The sequence below is a fragment of the Periplaneta americana genome, chromosome 15 (genome assembly GCF_040183065.1).
Source record: "Periplaneta americana isolate PAMFEO1 chromosome 15, P.americana_PAMFEO1_priV1, whole genome shotgun sequence".
NCBI lineage: Eukaryota > Metazoa > Arthropoda > Insecta > Blattodea > Blattidae > Periplaneta > Periplaneta americana.
Window position 1 is genome coordinate 64,363,712 of NC_091131.1, and position 26,611 is coordinate 64,390,322.

The 26,611-nt window shown below is 35.4% G+C and overlaps 1 protein-coding gene across 2 annotated transcripts in view; it reads left to right on the top strand.

Annotated features, from left to right (window-relative positions):
• The window catches only part of LOC138715022 (proclotting enzyme), a 116,032-nt gene that overhangs the window by 56,115 nt on the left and 33,306 nt on the right, over positions 1-26,611 (top strand). For both annotated transcript variants that reach the window (XM_069847422.1, XM_069847421.1), the window contains one exon: positions 23,582-24,052. In XM_069847422.1, the coding sequence (XP_069703523.1) occupies positions 23,582-24,052 (471 nt within the window). The remainder of the gene's footprint in view (positions 1-23,581; positions 24,053-26,611) is intronic.

Sequence of the window (26,611 nt, forward strand, 5' to 3'; positions counted from 1 at the left end):
GAGCATACAAAAGGGGGGTTACCGTGCTTGAATCCCCCTCCTCAAACTAAAAAAAAGGACATTTATATTTGAAAAATATGTTATCCATAATCGTTTTCCTTGCTCCAGTTTTTCATTATCAGAGTTACAAAATCTAAATGAACATATGGCATAGCCCTCCTACCTTCAGTGCAGATGTTAAATATTGTGCATTGTCGATTTTAAACTCATTTTAAGAGCAGTATTCACCCGTTCGTTTGTTTGAATTCTGACTTTATTGTGAAACGTTCGTTTGTTTTGTACATCTGACGGTTCAAATTTTTAATAATAATAATAATAATAATAATAATAATAATAATAATAATAATAATAATAAAACACTAAATTTAAAATACCGATAAAGTAAATTGTAAATACTTTTAACAATACCACCTCTTGACAAAATTCTGCGTACGCCACTGATTATACCCCATTTTCTGCAATTTCATTATTGCAATAATATTTATTTAAATGTTTAATAGTTTCATTTAAAATGTCTTGTTATCATACCTAAATACTCTGGAATTAGCATCAACTTCAAAAATTCCCACATTTATGTCCTTCGTGAAGCTTTCGACTTGGGTCTCACGAAGTTTGTCTTTAAGAAGATGAGTGGGTCCATTAGTTTCCCTCTTTCACTACACCAGTGATATTGGTGATTATGATTTACCATAAATTTATGAATGTATGGTCTAGAAATGGAAATACTAGGAGAGAATCTGCACCAACACAGTCTTTGCTCACAAATCTTCGGCGTGGAAAGCTTATTCTTCCATTCAAGTACCTATTCGGTAAGTCAACAAAAATATCCACTAACAAATGTAGATCGAATTACAGAAATGTTATTCTCTTCAGACATGTTCACTACAGTGGAAACCTTTTTTTCATGCAATATAAGGCAGAGGCCATTTAGAGTCGCAGTACTCCGAGAAAGCCTGCTTCGTTAATCAGGTATGGTTGCGTGTCAAGAAGGAATTGTTTCACACGTAACTGCGCTCGAGAGGAAAGCTGTGACTTTCTACGCGTTCACTTACAAATAAATTAATCCACTCAGTACTGCAACATGTTTACTCACACGCGACTTAAGTTGAGATAATTGGTAATATCGCGAAGGCCTGGAAAGTTATGGGTTCCATTACTAGTAGCAGCAGCAGCAGCAGCAGCCCACTCAGCCTCCTACGAATGCAGGCAAGTAAAGGCAGTCTCCATATTCACGTGCCTATGTTTGACTCTTGAGTGGACACTGCGTCGCATGCAACTCCATGACGTACGCACCTAGATTTTGTCTTTAAAGTGGTAGTTAGTATTCATTTATTCATAGTTTCCTGCCCAAGGACATGTCTTTCACTGCAAATGCAGCATTCTCCAATCTTCCCTATTTACTGCCTTCCTATTGGTCTCTGCAAACTAGAGATGAACAAAACTTACTGCCGCTCTCGCTCGCTGTGTTCGTTGCATTTGTCTTTCGATACTCGTCTCGTCATTCTCGTGCCCTTCAAGTCTCGCTCATCATTCTCGATATAGCATTTGGTCGGCGTGGAAAGATTTCGTAACTTTGAATAACATACATTATTGAAATAAATAACATTATAAATGTTTAAGTGAGAAAAAAAGACAAAATAGAACAGTATCTTAGTTATTAATTTTTTTTTTTTTTAATTTAGTGGTCTGACCCAATATTTTGGGTTTGCCCTGCGACACAGGATAGCTCACAATAAAATTTAAAATGAAAAATTATATAAACAGGTTTCAGACAAAATTGATTAAGACATAAGAAAAAAATAGAACCAAATATAATATAAATTGAATGTACACCATAAAGATGCTGACGAAATATCGCTACAGAAAATTGTATTATGGTGGTGACGATGGCATCTTGAAGATCTCTCGTCAGCTTGTATTTTTCCCTCCACTTTACAAAGGCTTTCGGAATGGTGCCTCTCGCTCCGAAGAAGAGACCGGTAACTGTGATTTTTTCTATGTTGTATTTCGCCGATAGGTACTGAATCATTCTATTATATATTACCTATGATTATATAAATAGAAAAAAAAACAACTCTCAAATAAATTTGAATTTCTAAGAAACATAAAGCATAACATTTATATCTTTTTACTTGAGTTTGCACACTTGATCTCAAACATATGAAAAGATAATTCCTAGCCTTCTAACAAGCGCCTAGTAATTAAATAAAGATTGGGGAACGGATTATTATACACTGAAAGCTATAGATGATGTTTCAAATAGGATACTTGATTGTTTACGTATACATATATAACAGTTGCCAAAGTAGATAAAAGTTCAGACTGGTATAAACAACTGTGGCGATTCAAGGCTACTTGACGTTCGGGACTTCGGGAATGATCAATCTCGACGTCTCGAAACACTCACAAGCAGTCTTTACGTCTACGACGCGATGTAGTCAATATTGTCGTGCGGGATTTCGGCTTTGCGGGCGCTGTTAGTCTCGCTTTCTCGATCGTTGTTCATCTCTTCTGCATACGATCCATACATCTTAACGTTGTCTATCATCTGATATCTTCTTCTGCTTCGAACTTCTTTCCCGTTCACCATTCCTTTCAGTGCATTCTTCAATAGGCAGTTTCTTCTCAGTCAGTGACCTAGCCGATTTCTTTTTCTCTTTCTGATCAGTTTCAGCATTATTATATCTTAACCCATTCCTCCTATTATAGCAAAACTTTCTTTCCTATTCTATCTGTCCGTTTCACAAGCTCCATTTCTCTCCATGGTCTTATTTCAAAACGGTGTATTCTAAGCTGAAAATCCAAACACATTAGATTGAAAACTACACATTTTCAACAACTTTCCCCTGTTTCCATTTTTAGCTATCTGCATTAATAACTGAGTTTGTCTATGTCGCCGGACTTCTGAATCACCTTGTATATGTTTTAAATGTGAGAATGCTAGTCAAATTAAATTAAAATATTATCAATCAATAACAGAGAACGGAGAAAATGAGATTAATGAAAGTTAACAAGAAGAATTTCGTTCAACTGAAATGTTGTACTGTAGGACTATTCTGACCTACTAAGCACAAAGGGGGTAATTGTAATCTAGTTAGTTCTGAGATAATAGCACTAAAAGGCTTAGTAGGTGTAACATGTATGATACGTATCCCTAGTTGTACATAATTTTTAAGGTATGTAGAGCCTCGATAGGACCATAAAACTATAGTATTAGATGCAAAATACACCATATAATTCCTATAGCCTACGTTATTATTTCATTTCTTTTCATAAAATTTACAGTTACCACCTCTGTGCTTAGTAAAACTGTATAGTTAGCAAAATATTAAGTGGTATAGAGAAACAAGGATATCAGAAATGGAAAAAAGGTATGCGGTATCGGTAAAAGAAATTAATGTAAATAAAAATAAAAGATTAAGACATAATAATTTGTTAAGACCTTTTTGAACTGAACAAGATTTCGGCTATATTTCAATAATATTAACAGAAGTGTAGTTCTGAATCCATTACAGTAACTTCTAAATTCGTAAAGCGGATTTTACCAAAATTTTTATAGGTCCTAAAGATAATATATAGTCGAAAATATTTCAATTCCCATTCACGTTTATTAAACTGTAATGTTGGTCCGCAAGAAATCATTAAATTCGGTGGCATTTTGTCTCTTTGGAAGAAATGGAAACTGTGCTTATTTTATAATATAAACTCATAAAATTTCAAAACTATGCCTGAGAAAAAAAAAACAATCGAATTGCAACCCCGACCGAATTACTTGTTTATAAATTCCAAGCGTCTCTTTTCTTGGACAGAGCCCACCAATACCACAAACTGAACTTTCCGTTATCTGTTATTGATTTCTTCTACTAAACTAACAAATGACTGGATTAATTTTCATTCGTTCATAATTGTCTGCGAAAGGATAGGTTCTTCACTGCATACCCAGCATTTCGCCCTCCTCTTAGTCTCCTTGTAGATGTAGATCATTGTATCTTAATATTGTGTAATATTTGATACTGTCTTCTGTCCCGAACTTTTTTTCCGTTCACCATTCCTTCCAGTGCATTCTTCAATAGGCAGTTTCTTCTTAGCCAGCGACCCAGACAATTCGTTTTCACTAAGGAATATAATATGTGATGATTACTTTCACGTGTTAATTTTGAACTAAGTTGCCTATGGGATCATCCATTTCCAGCATATTAGCAGAAATATTCATATAGAATATAAAAGGTGTCCCAGCAAAAACGCCGGATTTAATAATGTGAACAGTTAATAATAGAATAAATAAAATCGTTGTCAAACCAACAACAAGACAATGGCGCAATGTCTCAAAAATATCTTGTTACTGTTGAGTTGGCAGCACTACTATCTGCTCTGTTATCTATATTTATTGCATTTATTCACATTATTAAATCCGGCGTTTTTGTTGTGACATCCTATAGAACAGATATACACACTAAACAAAGACAACAACAAACACGCAGACATCATATATTGGAACAGACACATAGACCACATACTAACACTACACCAAGGAAACAAAAGACAGATTCAAAAACCTACACCAACACATAAATAAAATACACCCAAAGCTACACTTCACATTAGAAATCGAAAACAACAAATCCATAAACTTCCCAGACATTACAATAACAAAAGTTAATAACAAGCACATCTTCAAAATCTACAGAAAACACACAACAATAACACACACATACACAGCACATCCAATCACCCAATACAACACAAACATGCTGCATTTCGACTTTCGAGCAATGGTACAAAGACTACTCAGCATACCAATGAATCAGCAAGACTACAAAGAAGAAATAAATACTATCAAATACATAGCACAAGAAAATGGATACAACCCTAACATAATATACAATATAATAAAAAAGACAAACCGTAGAAACACAACACAAACACAAAAAAAACAAGAAAAATACATCACAATAACATACAAAAACATGCAAAACTTCGCATCTTCATTCCAGAAATTAAACTGCAATATCGCATACAGAACACAAAACATCCTACAAAAACATCTTAACACACAAACAACACAAACAAATACAACCTAACAGGTGTATACAAACCCGCATGCAATAGCTGCAACAACTTCTAGATCGGACAGACAGACAGATCATTTTCAAACATGTTACAAAGAACACATCACAGCCATAATCAATCACACAACACTTCCACATGCGCAGAACAAATCACAAACGCCAACCACACCTACAGCAACATAGACACAGACATGAAAATTCTACATATCCAACCGAAAAACTAGAAACTAAATACACTAGAACCACAAGACTGTGCTAGAAAAATACAAAATATATAGACATACAAAAACACATCCACAACAAATCCTCAACACACAACTGAATTTCAAAACACACACACACTATTTCACTTCACACTACATAACACAACGCACCCCCAGCAAACCAAATGAATATACAGAAAGACGCAAGGTCCCCACCAGTTCTGAAGATGGCTCCCTAGTCGAAACTAGTCAACTGGATATTTATATACTTAGTTCAATATTAACACGTGAAAGTAATCAACACATATTATATTCCTTAATGATATAGTGTTACAAGTTGTCTAATCAAGACGTATAATTTCTTTTTCTCTTCCTGATCAGTTTCAGCATTTTTCTTCTTCACCCACTTTTTCTAGCACAGCTTCAATGACTGGATTACCATACGAATATTTTAATTCTTAATGTCCGTTTCGTGTTATGAATTCTTTTCACGTATATATTTCCTTATAGCTACATGTTAATCAGTGCTACGGAATGAAAACATAATGTTATCTTTGTAATTATCTGTTTTGGTTTAGAATAGATGCAAATTATGTTACTAAACTTACTAGTAAAAAGGGACATTAAATTTAATAATTGCAATCTAAAATTCCGAAACAAGTCTACTGCGAATTCAGAATGGATCACTTGTTTAAAAGAACTATTCCCATGGCTGTAGAAATGCATCCGCGATCTTCTGAGTCGCAATTTCCCATGAAGACTCGACCGTAGTTCTAACTAACGGTGATGTTGACACGGTGATTACAAATTTCCTTTCATAGCGGAAATACTTAACTACCAAGATCACAATTTGTAAGCAAGGCGACCTGTTCCAATCCAACTATGTGCCAGTGATCCCACAGGAAGAGACTTCCAGTTTGAGCGGATGAGGACAGCTCAGTTATTCCATTGTACTTGCTATTCTGGGTAGGTACATGTGAGTGATCCCTAGAGATGAGATTTCCCTCTCGATACTATTTTTTTTAGTCCGTGAAGGACATTACTGATCTCGTGGTACTAAGAACTTATGAATCGTCCCAAACAGAAAGGTTCTAAGTCCAGTTTTTAAAAGTTGTGTGAAATTAAGAAAAATGGATAAGGTGCTATAGGGTTTATAGAAATAAAATTATTTTTTTTTTGGTTTCTTTTTATTTTGTTCTTTTTTAAGCCTCATAATAACAATTGTGGTGTTAATAAATTGTTAAAATTTTCGACTTGTGCCCTTTCTGTGGATTTTAACAAGACATTCAGTCACTGACAATGTTAACCATCTTCAGTTTTGGGCTAGTTAGTAAGTTCAGTGTACAAATCTTCATACTTCTGACGTATGTAACGGAGAACCTTCCTGAAGTAATTTATTTTGGCTTTTTACAGGAATTCTATTTGGGGGAAAGCTACTTTGATGAGGAGGACAGGGATTCTTTTCCCTGCTTCTTGGTTAACTTGGAAAGTTTTTATAACAGCTTCATTAATCGTGGTATATATATATATATATATATATATATATATATATATATATATATATATATATAATGTCACGATACGATTTGCCTTCTCAAAATCGTACACAAAATGCATCAAACTTCTAATACCAAAAGCAACTTTTTGTTCCCAGGAACATCTCTTGATGCATAATTTTAAGGGAAAAATTGTTCCAGGGCCGGGTATCGAACCCGGGACCTTTGGATGAACACGCCAACGCTCTACCGACTCAGCTACACAGGAACTCTACTAGACCTCGGCTCAATTATTCCTATTTTATTCATATACCTCAAGTGGATTGACAGAACAGCAAAATCCAGCATTGAGTGCACACTTTCTATGAGACTTAAATTTGTGGTTTTCTGTTAACAAACAGTAACGTGTATTATACAAATCTGGCTTTCGGGTATACCTTTCTGTAAAGCTGAATTGAATAATTTCAAGGGTTCGATACCCGGCCCTGGAAAAATTTTCCCCTTCAAATTATTCAAGTCAACTTTGAAAGTCAGATTTGTATTTGTTGATGCAGTTTGTTCAAAAATCAGTTTCCCTTATAATAATGTCGCCACCAAGTTTTGAAGTCTATAATATCTTCAGTTTGCACCTCTCTTACCACGAACTCTTTCATATTGTTGGAAGATTCGAGCCCATCTTATTACTATGTTGTGCAGTTTCTATTATCTCTTTATCAGTTATGAAACAACAAATAGACAGAAATACAACTTATGCAATATGCCTATGCAACAACAATGAGCACATGTGTTCATAAGTTTCCAAGACATCATAAGCATTCAAGATCAAGAACGCTTAAAATATTATGATAGGTTTCAAATGTTGGACTTCGAACGTTTCTCCAAGGAACAAAATTTTCCGATACAACTACCATTGGAGTGACTTGCCTTTTCAATTCAGAAAGTTGGCTTGACACTCTGAAAACACTGCCTCACTGAAATCTCAATTTTTAAATTTTTTGGACTTATGTCCTCTCTCTTTGGGATGATTCTAATAAGAGATTACATACGACGAAACTTCAATGTTACTGTTACCAGAATACTAGTTATTCTCGGGTAAAGATATTGCATTTGCTATAAAGGTGTCAATCCCACGGAACAAGACTTCCTGTTCGTTCAAGGATGTCAGTGATCCCACGAAACCTGTTAGTAAAGATCAGTGATCTCATGAGACAAGACTTATTGTTCGGATAAGAACATGTTAGATCACATCAGGATAGACTTCCTACTATTAGAGTTATCGTGATACCATACACTGATATTATTTCCTATCAGTCAAAATGAGAGATTTTCAGTGACTCTATAGACAAGATTTTTAGTCACTCATAACGAGTGCACCTCTGCAGATGTATGGACATTGTGCCACTGTAATACATCTATGACGCAGTACACGAGGGTAGGCCACTAGAGGGAACCCAAGAGGTGGAACTTAAACTGAGAGGATTCAACCCGACATCGGGATGGGAATCCGGTGTGGCTTAGTGGATAGAGCGTCAGCACGTAGAGCTGAAAACCCGGGTTCAAATCCCGATGCCGGAGAAAATTTTTCTCTGTTCCACTCATCCTTCATCATATGATGACGCAGAATTTCTGCATGGAAATGTCATTTGTACTCCGGTACATCGTAATAATATATGATATGCGAAAAATAATCACTTTGTGGTTTAAGACGGCGCTTACTCCGTTGGATCCTGGCCACATAGTCACTCATAACGAGTGCACCTCTGCATATGTATGGACAATGTGCCACTGTCATACATCTATAACGCAGTACATGAGGGTAGGCCACTAGAGGGAACCTAAGATGTGGAACTTAAACTGAGAAGATTCAATCCGACATCGGAATGGGAATCCGGTGTGGCTTAGTGGATAGAGCGGCAGCACGTAGAGCTGAAAACCCAGGTTCAAATCCCGGTGCCGGAGAGAATTTTTCTCTCTTGCACTCATTCTTCATCATAAGATTTTTTATCTTCTTTTAGTACATATTTAATGACGCTGTATCAAAGCGCTTCAAAGATTACCTTCAGAGTACAGTTTACATTTTAGTGCACATTCTGGATGGACTCACTCACTTTGAGGATCATCTTCAGAGTTCTACAACTAAGCAAGGGTGTATGAGGTTCATTCAATTAGTTACCCTGACCTCTGTTTACAAGATATTGAAACGAAACTACGTAAGCAAGTAGATTTTAAAACGGAGAATCGAATTAAACGTTCTCCCGAAAAAAGGGCCTATAGACCTATGGACCCATTTTTCTGCTACTGCCTGAATTATTATTATTCTGCTCACAGGTGCACCAGAAATAAAATATCATTACAAAAATTCACCCTATACTTCGTAGAAGAAAAGTAGAAGAAAAAAAAAGAAATTTCTTCAGAGAAATGTGATTTCTGTTTCAAAATAACACAAGGTTGCGTAACTAGATTGAGAGGGCTCACTGATATCAGCAGTATGTCTTTAGAATATCCGGAATATGTGGCAGATCTCGCAACTTACAATTATTGCACTTCCAACTATGGAAGGAAGTACGAAACACGAAGTTTCCAAGTGATCAAGAGGTGTGGAACCATCTTCTTCACTACCCCATCAGCGTGGGAGAGAAATAGTTTTCGAGATATGTTTCGAAAAAGAATGAAACATTCAATAAATTTACCGCTTCCCAATTAATCTGCTTCGAAAGGAGAAGGTTATCACCTCGGCACCAACCTCTGTTCCTCGAGTGAAAAGAGTTCACGAACAGCCTAATATGCATGAGCATCACGTTCGCCACCTTGCTAGCGCTAGTGGCCGCGCTTTGTGGATCGGGGTCAATGTCGAGCTCATCTCTGCGCGAGCGAGCGATGCTTTCACTCCGCATTGTCGCCGCGTCCGGAACGGTGCCGGTCCGGCTGCTGTTACGCAACAATGGCCGGAAAATTGTCGCGAGACGTTTCCAAACTCGCGCGTTTAGAGACGCCGCAACACGGAACCAGTTTCTCCATATCCGCCGCACAACAGGAGCTCTTCCAGCGTTTCACAGGAACTCGATTTTCACCAAACTCGCTCCTGTTAGGTAGAGATTCCTTTTGGTAGCATTTTCGTAACAATCACAAGAATTTAAATTATTAACAATAAAATATTTGTCAATTGAGTCAAACTATAGAACAAATTTAAATTTAAACTTTTCAAGTTAAACTAAACTCCAGAGTCTAGCATAATCATAAGAATGTAATGTTTGGGAGTGAACAATATCAAAGATGGCCGAGCGGGATGTTCAATGGTTACACAATGAACTCGCATTCGAAGTCCCGGGTTCAAACTCCTTTGCCGGCCATTCTGACTGAGGTTTTTCATATTTTCCCTCAGTCACAAAAGCAAATGCCGGATGGGATATTTGCATATCATGATTCATCACAGTCTTAGTCACCGTTAAAAATTGAAATCAGTTAAAAATAAATTAATGCAAGCCTTATAACATGAAACTAGAAATAACAATGGTCCACGGAATACTGATATACCTAAAAATCCTACATATGCGAGATGACCTATATGTTAAAGTGTGTTTAAATAGAGCTTAACAAAAAATATATACAAAATATGAAACCTACCGGAATTCTTAAAACAATGCAATAAAATTTCTTAATATAATCGAAAATTCTGTTTCTGAAGTAAAAAGAGCTATCAATTTATAATACTTGAATTAAGTTCTGGAAAATATATAACATCGAATTCTGTTTAAAATTATAAAAAATATGTTTCTCTGGAACCGGTGTGTTAAAGTACGTGCTCACTTACCAGAAAAAATTCGTTCGTTGCGTTCGGATTTTTATTGTAGTATTGCTCACTTGTCCGAATTTCCGAATTTAGCTAGGCGCGCACTTACCGGAAAAAAATTCGTTCGCCGCGTTCGGATTTTTATTGTAGTATCGCTCACTTGTCCGCATTTCCGAATTAATAATCAAATAGTGTTTTAATTTACCGCTAAAGCGCATTATTTCATTGTAATGTTCTGAGCTGAATCTGGAAATGAAATGAATAGATCTGTAACTTAAATAAATTATGACGGACATACCTAGTAAGGCTAATTTAGTATTTTCCCAATCCCATCCCATTTCTTTCTCCATATTACATTGGTATATCTCTAATTTCATAAATTATAAAGCTCTTCGTACTGTTGGACTTAATAAAATATGCTTCTCGTCATCCATTTCATTATACCTTCAATATTACCACGACTGGAGGCCTTGTAATCGATATATTTGCCATTATATTCTTTATTTCGATCTTGGACCGTACGAAAATCCGTTTAGAATTCTCTGGCCAGAATTCTGAACGAAATCCGGTCATGCGGACAGAGGCGATACTACCAAATGGACGATGCTCCATTTAAAATAATGCAAAGAATAAAAATCCGAACTCGGCGAAAAAAAAATTTCCGGTAATTGAGCGCCTAGCTTTAGAGTCGAATTTGTTTACACGTTTCATAGTATTAAAACATTTACGTTACGCACATATAAATAAAGACAAGATAAACGTGTTAAATATATAGTCTTTTCAAGAAATATCGTAAATCACAATAATGAATTGTTTTCCATTGTTCCTAGGATACTTTCGATTTCAGCCACTAGCAATTATTATCATCTCTCAAATAGTATCGTCCATTGCATCATCTAGTACAAAAGTATAGCGTGTGTTTTAGATGTAACCACGCATAAATATAATATATTTCATAATTTATATTTTGGCAGAAGAGGAGAACATTTTAATTGGTTTGAAACAAAATGCAGAAGAAATTGCATTCTAAAAAATAAATTAACCCTGGACCAAAACATTTTTCCGTTACACTAGGAGGTTCTCCTTGTGTACAGGTGCAGAAGAAATTGCATTCTAAAACGAAATTACCACTGCACCAAAATATTTTTCTCTTACACTCACTGTACATCATTACAGTGTTGTTGCCGTGCCAATATCCCTAACCTAGGATTCGCTAAACTGTATTTAGTAGAAGCTCACAACAACTCGTCGCCGAGACATACAAGCATTACGTAACCAGGGAACAATGTACTCATTTGCTCGAAACCGTAAAACACGCACACAGCTTTTTATTAACTCTTACTATTCAAACAAAAACGAAGTCCCGCTGACTTGTTGTTTGTTCTCCAATTCGGATTAATACACGGCGGTTATTTAACAACCACTATAAAACACTTAACACGCACTCCTTTCACGGTCGATGCCCGTGGCGATGTTAATCGAGATGGTAGAAAGTAGAAGCAATGAGAAAGAGATGGAGCATTCATTTCTCTCAAAAGGCTATAATCTATGTGGTCGTGATATTTGCGTTTCACAAAGATTGGTAAGACTTTCTCCATATAATTTGTTATACTCATGAAATTTAAGGTCTTTTGAGAAGTAATCATTAAAAGTGAAATTTATTCACAAAATAAAAACGGGTATCAACAGTCTCTTGTTTAAATTATGATACTAAAAGTGATACCAACATATTTATTGTTTCACACTAAATTTATTTAGGTTACTATTTTTTTTACTTCACTTCATTACTCTTCTTTGTACTTTCATCTCATGTTTCCCCGAAAAGAAATTGTACTTTATTGTTAAATTTATCATTGTTCTGTATTCTCTCCGCAAATCATATTGTATTTTATTTTTAAGTTAACCTTTGCTTTGTATTCTGGATCCTAGAGGTCAGCCGTAGATGTCGGCCAGATGCCCCAAATTGTGGAATTAATAGCATGCTTCAAATAATTTAGTACCATGGTACAACAATACGTTGCCAAATTCTTAGAATACTGTGGACTCCATCCAGCATCATTTGAAGGATCCAGAGCCATAGTGGGCCAAGCGCCATAAATAAAAAGCGAAGACAACAAGTGTTAAAATTAAGTGATTACCATAATTTAATGACACACATAGCAAGCACATTAAAACTAAATTACATGTTAATCTTCATTAAACTATGGTATTCACTTAACTTTAACCCTTGCTTTCTCCGTTATTAATAAATGGCGCTTGGCCCACTATGGCTCTGAACCTTTCATATCTAGATCTCTCACTGATCGATCTAAAGCTCTTTGGATGTCTACTCTTGACTGAAAGCGAGTGTCTCGCTACCACCCACAGTATGGCTAACTCTAGGGATTCATTCATAATTCTATGGAATTTGAGTGCCATATGGGATTATGGGGGTAATTTGTCTTAAATCCATTGTTTCTAGGAATTTTTATTATTTTATTTTTAAAACTGAATCTTTTGTTTCATTTCATCTTCTATTTTAATTTATATATATTATTTATTTATTTATTTAAAATTTGTGCTAAATATTTTATTAAAATTATATTTTTAACAATAATAAAAATTTGGCTTTCCATTTTCATCACATTTTTCATTTCTATAAGAGAAGAAAACGTGTTACCAGAGATTATGTGATGGCTCTACCACTGTTCCTTTACTCGCAGCTTTTTCTCGTAGGAAGGTGATTGATTGGATAAGGCAGTTATATGAGTGTATTATTTAATTAAGTGGGAACTTCCTCTCTTCTCTACTGAACTTGCTTATGGGGAAACTGTTTGCCTATTGGTTGAGTATATAACTTTTCAGACATTCAGACGAAGTAGATGGAGATTACTGTGAAGTGATTTTGTGTTTTGTTTTAGTGATTCTTACGTTTAATTTTATAACATTGTTCACATCTTCTTAAAATATTACAGTGGAAAATCACGTACTGGTTCAAAATGAGATACAGAGCTGAGAATAAATTTTAAAATATATTTAAATTTAAATGTAATATTTAAGATTAAGTAAGAAAATGATATATTTGTGTAAATGAGCAGTCTACCGGGAATCTGATGACAATTAAATTGATCTTCCCTTTAAAACTGAAGTAAATAAACATTCACATAAAAACATTTTTCTTTATATAAGAAGATATTAATATTTCATCATTCCAAAAATGTATAGTGAGGGAAGGAGATCAGGGATACTCATAAAATAAAAACTTGCAATTTTCCCTTGGTTAGTAGTACTTTACAAGGGCTAATGAGTTCAGAAATATTCCATTAAATGAGCCTTTCAGAGCATAAGTGGTGTAAGTCAAAAATGGGTAATGAGGATTAAAGGAAATATTCTGTAAAATACAGCGCAAAGTAGCAATTAATATTCAATTTATTTAAACTATTAGTAGTCAGTGGATAGCACGAAGGACATATTAATTGCTACTTTGTGCTGTATTTTACAAAATTTTTACTTTAAATCTCATTACCCAATTTTGACTTACACCATTTCTGCTCTGAACTGCTCAAATGCTTATATTGGCCGTTTAATTATGTTTTATTTCTTATTATAAGTTATGTTAACAGTGGCGATTTGTGCCTAAAATGACAAAGGGTTTACTACTTTTATGATATTACATAATTTTTCAACAATTAAACAATATCTCATTTCTTAAAAAATACTACAGTTCTTTAAAGTAGATAATTACCTTAAAAAGAACCTGATGATGATGATGATGATGATGATGATGATGATGATGGTGAAGAATTATCTTTGAAAGAACATGGCGATTTTTCCTTACGTTATCATTCTGTCTTTCAATATTCTGCCTGAAAGCTGAGCTAAGCTGTTGCCTAATTTCTGTTCTTCCAAGGACTGATAAATCTAGGCAAGCATTTTTATGAGCAATAGATTCCTCATGGTTCTTAATTTTCTGTGTCAAATGGCTTAAATTTTACACACCAGTTTTCAAATGAGTTTTCAAGTGGCATGCATAATAACACAATCTTTTAGACAAGGATTGGCGTTGTTTTGGGAGAAAAGATGCTTAAAATATAATGATAGCGGGCTCAAACTTAATCATACAAAGTATAAGTCATTAAAATGTCCCAATGGACTAAGCGAATTTTGGGATCACACTCTTATTATTGTTTCATAAACTTTAAACAACATACAGTATGGTATTTTATTTTATGACTATTTCTTAAGGATTTTCAAAATAACCACGGTTGCTTTGAAAGTTGCGAACGTTTTGACATAAATCTTGACCAGTGGTCGTCAGCACTCGCTGAAATGGGTATCGGGTAAGAAGTGTATCGGAATATACATCGTCGTACAGAAGGGAGAGGGAGAAATCAATCGTAGCTTGTGCGGGCGATCAGTATTTTCCGCAACTTTAAACATTATCATGTCGTAGCTCCTATGATAGTCAATCAATCGCGCTGTAATTTTTAGAATTCATAGATAAATGTCTAAGGAAAGCACAGAAAAAATTTCGAAATCAAAATCTTTTTGGGGAAGTGCAAAAAAAAGATAGCCTACTAACTTCGAAGTGACCTGTTCAAAATAGACATTGATACTCTCAAAAACTGGTAAGCGGCAAAGTATGCATCAGTCATACAGAATAGCTATACGTAACGATCCCAACAGTAGGTTTTTTTTTTCCTTTCTCTCTTTCCTTCCACCTGAAGACGAAGGGAGAACCACCCTTCGAAACGTTGTGTCTTAATTTTTTTTATTGTGACAACCAGCGATGGAAAAAGTCCAAACCCCTCACCTAAACATTAATGATCCACCATTGCTTTCCAACCCCTCATTTAGATCAACTCATGACATACTTAGATATTCAGAAAAATGAAAAAAATATCATAGTAGTTTTTATATTTATTTATTTACAGCCTCTGGCTGTTGTTTGGCCTCTGGCTGTTGTTCAGCACACAAATATTAATAATAAATAAATAATAAATAAATAAATTATTATTATTATTATTATTATCATTATGTGGATTGAAACTGTCTTGTTTCATTTTCAAGATCCAGTCCACTTCAAGCCTATCAAGATTTCATATTGCTATCTCAACTTATTTTTTAATTCTTCGGGCACTTTTAACTCTAAAATAAATTTGATCCGTGCATATTTTTTCTAATAATCTAATTTCGGCAGATATTAAATTAAGACATTTTCGAAAAACCGTTTGTACCAATTCCTCGGATCTATCAATCTCCGGTTCTAATCATTAATATTATTTAGTCTTGGGTTCAGATTAAATGTAAAGATCTCAGTGAAATAATGAGCTATACTACATAATATATCTGGATTTCTGGATTGTCCACTTCTTTCACTTGACCCCTCAATAGTTTCAGAAGGAACCTATATTTTTAGATTATTGACATTATAATCGAACATGCTGAGTATTTATTAATTTTAAAAAATATGTTTATTTTAATGGATGCGTGAACATTGTGTGTATCATTAAACTATTATTGTTGACGTAATTTCTGGCATGAATGAAACCTCACCACTGGAATACTGCATATCCAACAGCAGCCACGTTTGCACTAGCGTGAATCTCTTACCCGCGAATAAGAGACGCTAGCCCGAGAGTGCACTGTGCTGATGACCGCTAATCTAGACTATATTCATATTATATTCCAAATACACTTACTCAGTGTTTAATTCTGAATAGAAGTTCCCGTCACTTATTTTTACATTCACGACGTTGTAGGTTTATTTGCCAACTTTAACCAAAGACAGACGATTTCACTGATTATATAGTTTGTAGTAGGCCTACTTTCGGATGTTTGGATTTCGCACTTAGTATTTTATTATATTTTTGTGTCCGTTTTCAAAAACTTGCATTTTTGTGTCATGTGAATAAGAAAATATTAAATATGCGTGTTAACAGTTCTGAGAAGACTTCGTTGAGGAAATTGTTGGAAATGTGACCAACTAACTGGCCATAATTTATTCACGCACTGGTCAACGCCATAACGATACTGCTCTCCAATTAAAACTCCTGTGTCGAAGTAAGCTTCAATAATAAATTTGTAATGCTCTGTTGTAATATTCATTTCGCCCTTAAGAAATAGTTTTAAAAATTAAATGAAATTTGGTTGTAATAACAACATGGATGGCATTTATTTCTTGTTTTTAATACACGGCTGCATTCATTTGTTGACAAAACAAAAGAACAATACCCAAAGTCAACAACAGACATGGCCTACGTCGTTTATTTACGCCTTGAGGATTAAAGTCGTTCCGTGATGATGATCTCACGGATATAAAAAAAAACAAATGCCGGAAGCTTCCATTCAAAATTGAACACGGGGTATAAAATTGTTTATAAGTTAAGTAATTTTGTTACTTAGGCCCCTATAACAATTTTTGGCCTTACTTGAGAATGTTTTGTCTCTTTCTTTGTATATTATAGAATATGTCAGCCAACAAATTAACATCTTTTTGTAAGTCATCTTTTGGTTTCCATAGAATTTTCTATTCGTCAGCAAAATAATAATACCACAGTCTAGTATATAGTCACGAAGCTTGAGCTGATGAGAGTACTAGAAACAATAGACCGTGCCGGTACTATTTCGCATTGTCTCTGTGATGAGGCGATAGTAGCGATCTTAGTGGTTAGCAACTATCCATGGATGCATATTCCTTACGTATTGAGCTTCATGACTGTATATACTAGAACCCCAGGAGCGGCAAATTCCAATAGTAAGCAGAGCAGTCAGTATATGAGTACCCGTACCCACTGTAGTGGGAGAAGCTAAGCGCTCTGAGAGCGGCTGTTTCCCGGCCCTGTACTAGACTGTGATAATAGCACATTTAAATTTAAATATAGTTTAAAATTCATTCTCAGCTCTGTATCTCATTCTGAACTAGTACGTGATATTCCACTGTAATATTTTAAGAAGTCGTGAACAGTGCTTCAAAATAAAACGTACGAATCACTAAAACAAAACACAAAATCATAACAGAAAGACACGAGTCGACTGACTCTCGTTGACTCGGCTTCATTTTCTGCTCGACGCGTCGGATTACGGCGACATCCGCCGGCACAGATAGCTCTATGTACTGTACACCTTTCGTAATTTTAACGGCCGGTGTACTGCTTAATGTTTTGTTTTGGGATCAATAACTGTAGGCCTATAGGCCTACAGTTATTGACTATAGATAGTCATGCTTATTGACTATAGATAGTCATGCTTAGGTAGACTCGAATTTAGGTAGTAAAATTTTTGACATATGAAAAAAGAAATCCAATAAATTATATAAAACGAGGCAGAAACGTAGGCTAGCGCAGATTGCAATAAAATAAGTGAAATTGTGGTAAGCTAATTTGGTAACTCGAATCATTCCGACTTATCATCAATTCTATCTCATTTCCCACGTGTTTACAGCTGTGAAAAAAAGGCGATATTTTTCTGTGAATATTTTTGCGGTCTTATTGTCTTAGTACTTGAATAACGTTGCGTACTACAGATACAGCATTATATTATATTATATTATATTACCGTACAGTAATGTACAGTATATTCTTTAGAGTAACTTGTTTTATCACTGGATGTTCCATTAGTCTAGGGTATGATTCAACATACATAGGTTTTTCACTTACAAGTGAGTATTTGACCTCGAACGCTTAAAACCGCACAAAAAAAATGCTTATAATAATAATCGCCCATCACAAAAACAGTGGTATGAGTCATTCTCATGAAAAACTGAGCGTCTTACCACGAGAGATATTTGAATGATCACCTATTCCAGATGTAACAGAAGAACTCGGATAAAACAAAGAATCAAAATATCAATGCAATAGGGCCAAAAATACACACATATTTCATATATTGCTACATTTTCCGTCAAAGTGCCACAAAACTCCTGCTTAAAATAATTACGATACCTCAACGTTTTCCTACTGACAGCTGTTCAGTCTTAAAATGCAGGTGTGGGATTTCAATGAAGTGGTCAAAGCAAAGAGGAACTGAGCAATATGCACACCTTAAATGAATCGCTTCATAAACAAAGGGCATCAGTCCAGTTTAGCTAAGTTGTGGGAAATGAAGAAAAACTGTCCGGACCGATGCCCCTTCCTTTACAAAACGCTCACATTTCGAACACAATATCACGATGAAAGAAATGTTGGACTGGTTTCTTTTCTTGATAAAATGATGTGTTGAACATTCAAGATGGGAAATTCAAAGTTAACTCAATTTCGAAAAAAATGTGACTGATGCCCTTTCTTTATGAAGCGATTCAAATGCCATTTATTCACATCCTACATCACTTCCGCATTCAAGCATTCCAATATCAAAAGCCACACTAATTACATTTTCAAACAATGATATTAGAATGTCAATGTCATAACTTGTCTTTTCCTAAGCATATTGCAACATATTAGGCTTGTACTTTTGGTGCAGAAAGTTGATTGCATATCACAGCATGAAGTCTGATGATGAAATGGTGATCGTTTAACTTTACTTGTGGTTTTTCGCATTGCAGTCTTACAAAATCAACTATTCTTCTCATATAAAGCTTAAATTGCCTAAAGTGTACACATCAAGAGCTTGGAAATATTTTGTTGCTTGTTGTTGATGTTAATGGGAAATGTAGCAATATAGTCACAACACTGAAATAGTCTGTTTTTAGTCCTATTGTATTGATATTTTCCTTCTTTGCGTTATCAGAGTTCTTCCCCTACATCTTGAAAAGGCAATCATTCAAATGTCTATAGTGATAAGACGCGCAGTTTAGCATGTTTTTGTGATGAGGGAGTTATATTATAGACATGTTTTTATGTGGTACTGAGCGTTCGAGGTCAAGTACATCCGTTGTTAGTATTCTGCCAATCGATTCGAATGATTCACCTGTATGTACAGTAAGTCTGGGACTTCCTGTACCTGGAACTACCAAGGTATCTACAAGCCTTTATACCTTTTTCATTTAAATTTAATTTGTTACAGAAATTACAAAATATAAAGGCGCAGGAAAAATAGTTAATACAACTCATGGAACTTGATTCTAAATCCCAACATGAGTACCATTCGTCGCTCTTCAAATATCGAACCGGTATTCCAATTTCTCGTTAGGTGTTTTGCAGTATTATGAGTACCACAGTGTTTACTGCATCAGTGTTGCCTCAGTTACCTCTCAATCTGCAACTGGTGTTATATACACGAAATCCTTTACTCCTATTTATTCCCATAGTATGAAGTCGAATAGGTCATAGCAAGGAACGAAGTGCCAAAGTGTGGTGCGTCACGTCCAATCCAACTCCGAAGAAAATATTGTCGATTAAATGAGCCGTTCAGAGCAAAAGTGGTGTAAGTCAAAATTGGGTAATGAGGTTTAAAGTAAAAATTCTGTAAAATACAGCGCAAAGTAGCAATTAATATGTCCTTCTTGCTATCCACTGACTACTAATATTTTTAATAAACTGAATATTAATTACTAATTTGCGTTCCATTTTACAGAATGTTTACTTTCATCCTCATTACCCATTTTTGACTTACATCACTCTGCTTTGAACGGCTCAAATAATATCTTTGTATACTCTAGTATAGAAGCTCTCATTCTTGCTCGGAAACGATGTTAGGCTTCAAAATCTCCGCTTGTGATAGCAAATGATGTTCCAATATAACCAGACATGTTTTATTTGTTTTTGCTTCTTCAGTAAAGGTGAAAGGGCCAATTTCTCTATTTTTCATTAACCCACACCATACATTCTCTTTGGGAGTGGCCAGAGTAAAATGTGGAACTCCAGATCCTCACGCTGAACTGAATAACATAGTTGTTTAAGTGGAAAGTTGAATTGTCAGAAAACAAGACTTTCTCTAGATATACTGTACATTACCGTTATCGGTCAGATTTAGCACCGCATTGCACATGTCCGGATTTTGGACGATCGTCCGACTCCAAAGATTGAATCAGCTGCACCTTACATGTACAGGGACATCATTTTATTTTTACTAACATTTCTAATATTAACCTGGCTATACCTTTGGATCAACGATTAAAAACCGGAAACCCCCTTCCACGACTGGAGTTTGATGATACTGGCGTAATATACAAACAAATCACTTTACTAGGTATAGGAGGGAAGAAAGGTAGTTCACCCATTTACGTAAACTAGGAAATATCGCGATTTTGAGTTTGATAATTTTCATTAGGTTTTTGTTTAATCAAAATACAGTACAATATTAACAATGAGTGTTTTTACTCACGAACTGAGTTTTTCATGCGGACGTATTCATTATGCAATGCATATTATACTGTCTACAGCACATTAGCGTACACTATAGAGAATGAAGTTAAACTGAAAAATAATCATAATATGGATATTTAAACACATTTTTGAAAATGGTGGCCGTTCATTTCGATACAGGCTTCAGTTCTAATGTGCATATTATCGCAGTTCGTACTTCGTATCAGTAACTCATGTTAAAATAATTCTGTACCTACTCTATAAAAGAGACCTTACGTACCGTAAATTCAAGCTTCACTTCTGCCCGATCCGAAAAGATAAAATTACTCAGACATGCTATCTGCTGTCCATCCAAGTGGTTACGTCGCAGCGTCGTAGAAAGGGAGGAAATCACGTGACAGTTAATTACTTAACGAGGCCCTTTTATTTAAGTTATTTTAAACAGTTGTATGGGTATAATATTACGTAGACGTCCAATTCCTAACAGAAATTAATGTTCTCAGAAAAGAGCTAAGACAGCCCAGCCACTAGCATTTACAGAGAGGCTAATAGAAGCAGGTGGGGGAAACCGGGATAAGACGTAGGCAAATGGAAAATGATGCAATATTGAAAGCTCTTTCGTCACTGGAAAACGCGAACATATTTTTGGAACGTACTGTTTACTATGACCGTACGGCTACTATGACTGTATATGTGGTCTTGGATCTGTGTGGAGGACGGTTGAACTTCCTTAGTGGAAGGGGTGGGAGCGAAGTACATTCAAAAACTCAGGTACAATAAAAATTGAAGTAAAAATAAAATGATGTCCCTGTATATAAGCGCAGAGATTATGAAGAACTTTATGAAAAGTTCTTTTCTTCTGTATATTAAGTTCCTGGGAGGTTTTTCTAATGGACATAGCCTACGTGTACGTCGATGAAACGATTCTCCAGCACAAATAACATTCTCCTCTGAAACTGAATTCGGCCCATTCTCCACATTATACACGTTTCTGTATCAATACGTGCACTAGAACAGGACTTAATTGTGGCCTTGCAGGAAGCATCTTTCTCATATTCGCTGAAAATTCAGTTGCACTATTACTAAAGGACCTTTTTTTTTTGCCTACCAAATGACATTGCGCCTTTTCTTATCTGTTAGTCGAAATAACAGGATTAAAATAATTCCAATACGTGTGAGTTTGTATACCATCTATTGAGAGACATTTACATTTCTCAAGCTGCTTTTAGTAGTTTATTTAACGACGCTGTATCATCTACTAGTTTCTTAGTGTCGATGGAATTTGTGATGGAGAGATGGTATTTGGCGAGACGAGTCCGAAAACTTTCCGTGAGATTACATGACATTCTTCCTACAGTTGGCAAAAATCCCGGTAAAAATTCAACCACTTTATTTGTCCAAGCGGGAATCGACGCGTGACATCCAAGCGCAGCTTCGGATCAGTCGATTAGCACTACCGCCTGAGCTATATGCCGGTGGCCTTCTTAAGGGCACTATTTTTGTCATGTTAACATGTAAGAATCCAGAAATGCATATAGAGTGTTACTTGGGAGGCCGGAAGAAAAAAGATCTTTGGGGAGGCCGAGACAGATTTTTTTTGTTAGGTTATTTTACGACGCTTTACCAACAACTTAGGTTATTTAGCGTCTGAATGAGATGAAGGTGATAATGGCGGTGAAATGAGTCCGGGGTCCAGCACCGAAAGTTATCCAGCATTTGCTCATATTGGGTTGAGGGAAAACCCCCGAGACATAGATGGGAGGATAATATTAAAATGGATTTGAGGGAGGTGGGATATGATGATAGAGACTGGATTAATCTTACACAGGATAGGGACTGATGGCGGGCTTATGTGAGGGCGGCAATGAACCTCCGGGTTCCTTAAAAGCCATAAGTAAGTAACTAACATAAGAATTTCAAAAGTAACAATTTCTAAAATATTTTGAGCTAGGATCATGAAAATGCATAATATAATTATCGTAACTCTAATTGATAATTAATTCATGATATAATCATAACAAATAACATATCTTTTCACATAGTACCACTTTTCTAAAAAAATAATAATAATAATACCAATCACAACTTGTGCAAATTATTATTATATTCTTCTAAAGATACTTATCGTTGGAGGTCAAATATTTGATAAGTTATTGTTTGAATGTCATTTTTATAACAATTACTATTAATGTATGTGATCTGATTTAATGAAATTTTACATGTATTTTTTATTTAAGTGAATAATCAAATTTAGCTAAAAATTCTGAACTTCCCATTAACTCCTCAATACAATGCATATTCACAAAAAATATAAATATTTTCTGCGCAGAGTGTGCCTGAAGTTGAAAAATCTCAAGTTTACAACAAAAGGCAAAAACAAAAACATGACAATGGGTGTGGCAGCCAAAGCGCTACTTTTAAAACTTTATTTTTAAGCATTTAAATGCCCCAAAGCAAGGAAAAAAACAATATATACTTCTTAAGCAAATGTTTCTGAATTTTTGAAGGAATAATTAAAATTAGATTTGTTGGCCCTAATCACTTCCCAGTGCCCTTAAACTGTTCTGCGAGATGATATCATGTAGATATCTCTATTATCAGACATTTCTCTAACATACTCTTTGAAATGGATATATAGGTAGTGAAAAGCCTATTTGTTTATCTGCTCTGTCACACAGAGCTACTTGAGCTGAACACAGAGAAGTGCAATATAAATGTAATACACTCAAATCTTGAGAGTTGCGAAATCAACATGTTGAGGTTTAGTCACTTTCCTGCCCGTCTTTATCCTGCACAACAGCTCTGCAGTTCCTAATGAACTACCATCCGAGCGGTAACGACGACCTGGACTACGGCAACAACGTGGCAAGCAGCAACGTGTACTACAACTACCCTCCCAGCAACCACTTCAACAATCACGTGTATAACCGCCCGCCCCCGTCCGATCCCAACAACCACGTGTACCACCGGCCTCCCCTACCTGACCACCACGTGTACAATCCTCCACACCAACCCGACCACCACGTGTATAACCGTCCACCACAATCCGACCACCACGTGTATAATCGCCCACCACAGCCCGACCACCACGTGTATAAGCCACCCCCTCAGAGCAACCCCGACATCGTGTACGTGCGACCCGGCTACGTGGGGCCCAGCAAGCCGCACACGCCCGTGAACCGCCCCACCGAGCCGCCCGACGCCATCCAGCGGCCGACAGTGCGCCCCATCCTGCCGCCCAGTCAAGGGTCCGCCCCGGGAGTACACAGGGGTATGAGCCAGTCCGAGACCTGCACCCACACAGACGCTAAGACGCCACTGACGCACCCCTCTGAATTCTCTTCTGCTTAGGAAAATACAGTAGTAGAATAATTCAATGCAGTAGTAGGTCTTCCTTAAACCACGGAAGCAGTGAGGTGAAGATGATGGAAAGGCAAGAAGAAACCGAAGTACTCGGAAATAGACTATCCCACAGCTGCTTTCTATTCCACATCTCACAAAACAGACAGGGATCGAGCCCGATTCCTTCGACGAGAAAATGTCGATCAATCAACCAATCACTACAGTGTACGACTTCCTCCATGCGCCCATGAAGTTCAGGCCCTAAAGTAGCAATAAAGTAAACTCAGATTTGAAAGACCTAAATTTGACTTTCAGAATTTAAGAGTAGGCTATAAAGATGTGAAATTTTGTCATTTTTATAAAGAATTACAATTTTCCGTTTTCAACATTAAAAAATTGCTTATGATCTAAAATATCCCTCCACCAATTTTCATGCCTATAAACCTGTCCAACCATCTGTTTCAGTTAAAGAAACTGCATCTGTTTACTTTCAAATATCAAGCTCCAAACTTTTAAACTCATTTTTTTCGTCAGCTTAGGTTTTTTGTACATTTTTCCTTTACTAAAAAATGCACCGTATGATCTAAAATATCCCTCCACCAATTTTCATGCCTATAAACCTGTCCAACCACCTGTTTGAGTTAAAGAAACTGCATCTGTTTACTTTCAAATATCAAGCTCCAAACTTTTAAACTCTTTTTTTTTTTTTGTCAGCTTAGGTTTTTTGTACATTTTTCTTTACTAAAAATGATACTCTTCCTACAAACATTGTAGTAGATACATGATTTTGTGTGAATGTTCTAGAATGCAACACTTTCTTTAGATATGTATCATATTTTATTATATTATATTATTATTACATACCCCTACTTGCAATTTTTATACTCGACCACAGTAAATATTTCTTCGTATAATTTTGAGTAAATGGAATGAAAACCCTTGACAGAGAGTTTGATTTCTGAAAGTCTAACAGGTGTGTGGACAAAATTTCAGATAATAATTTTTTAATTTGGGGAAGAAGTAGCAATTTTTCAAAATGTTATTAAAATTTACAAAAATGTTAATAATTCATACATTTGTTAATCAAATTAGGTGAAATGTTGTATAGAGACTATAATTTATATGCAGCATGATAATTGTACAAATTTTCAGATCTCTAGTTTGAATAGTTCAGAAAATTTCAATTTCACATCAGTGTCTCCATAACTTAAGTTGGTTAGTTAACATTAAAGTTACTGTGCCCACATACATGGGATTCTTTAACGAATTACACACCCTAAAGGTAGTTGATCTACCGTTTCTAACTTTACACAAATTACTAATAAATTGATAATGTGTTATTAAATCAAAAACACAGTGCTAAAATTAGGGCACCATTTTGAAAATCAAGAAGTAAGAACTAAAGAAATAAAGATCATTATAAAACATTTAAGATGGCACTGAAGATAGAAGATAATAAATGAAAAGGCAAAAATAAAAAGTAAAAAAAGAGAAATATAAAATAAATGAAAGTAAGTAAGAAAGAAAATATGAAAGAAAGATAAAGTGATTCTCTAACAGTTTTGAGCAGTTTATTAAATATAAAGACTTAATGAATATTAATAAAACGACCATAGCATGAAGTTCAGGCCTTTCAGAAAATATGTGCAAAAACTAATTACGCCTAAACGATTCAACAGTGTTTAATACCGAGTTTCAAGAATTTGGTTGGCTACTGTCTGAGTTACCATGACTATACGGCCCCACCACGTGGTCACACAACCACAATATAAAAATATTCTAAGAGAGTTCTGAGAGCCTTGACATATCAATTTTCATTAAAGTTCGTAAATATGGTTCTCAAAATTTCTATATTCTCTCCATATATGGAAAAATACAAAAAAATTTCATTATACTCATTTGAAATTATTTATGTATTCATATACATGTAAAATAATTTAAAAACTAGATCCAAAACAACTTAACTGTTACAACTAAATTTCTACACATTGTTCGTAGTAACTGTAAAACTACAGTAAACTTATTGAAACTGATTCTAGCTCAAAAAAGTTATTCCCCAAAACTATCACTTAACATTTCTTTCAACCCAAAAATGTAATAAATTTGATTTTCCAGTGTTAAAGATTTCAAAATTTCTATTGACCTTCACAACGATCTGAGATTCAACACGGACAGTTTTTAATATTATTCTCCAAATGATTGACATCTTTCATTTTGAACTATATACGTCTCTCATTGTCATTCACAGCAATACTACAAATCTTATCCTTTCAATAATTGCAAGTTATACCGTGATTTGATTCTTCCCCACTCACATGACAAAAGAAATAATTTCTATTAACATCATCCTCATAATCCTCACTGTCAACATTTCCGTCGACATTATCACTATCATCTGCCTGACACTGCGACAATGTGACTAACAAGAGCACTGAGTAGATGTTGAAATAGTAGCGGTGGCACAGAACTGTAGTTGTCACGGAAAATT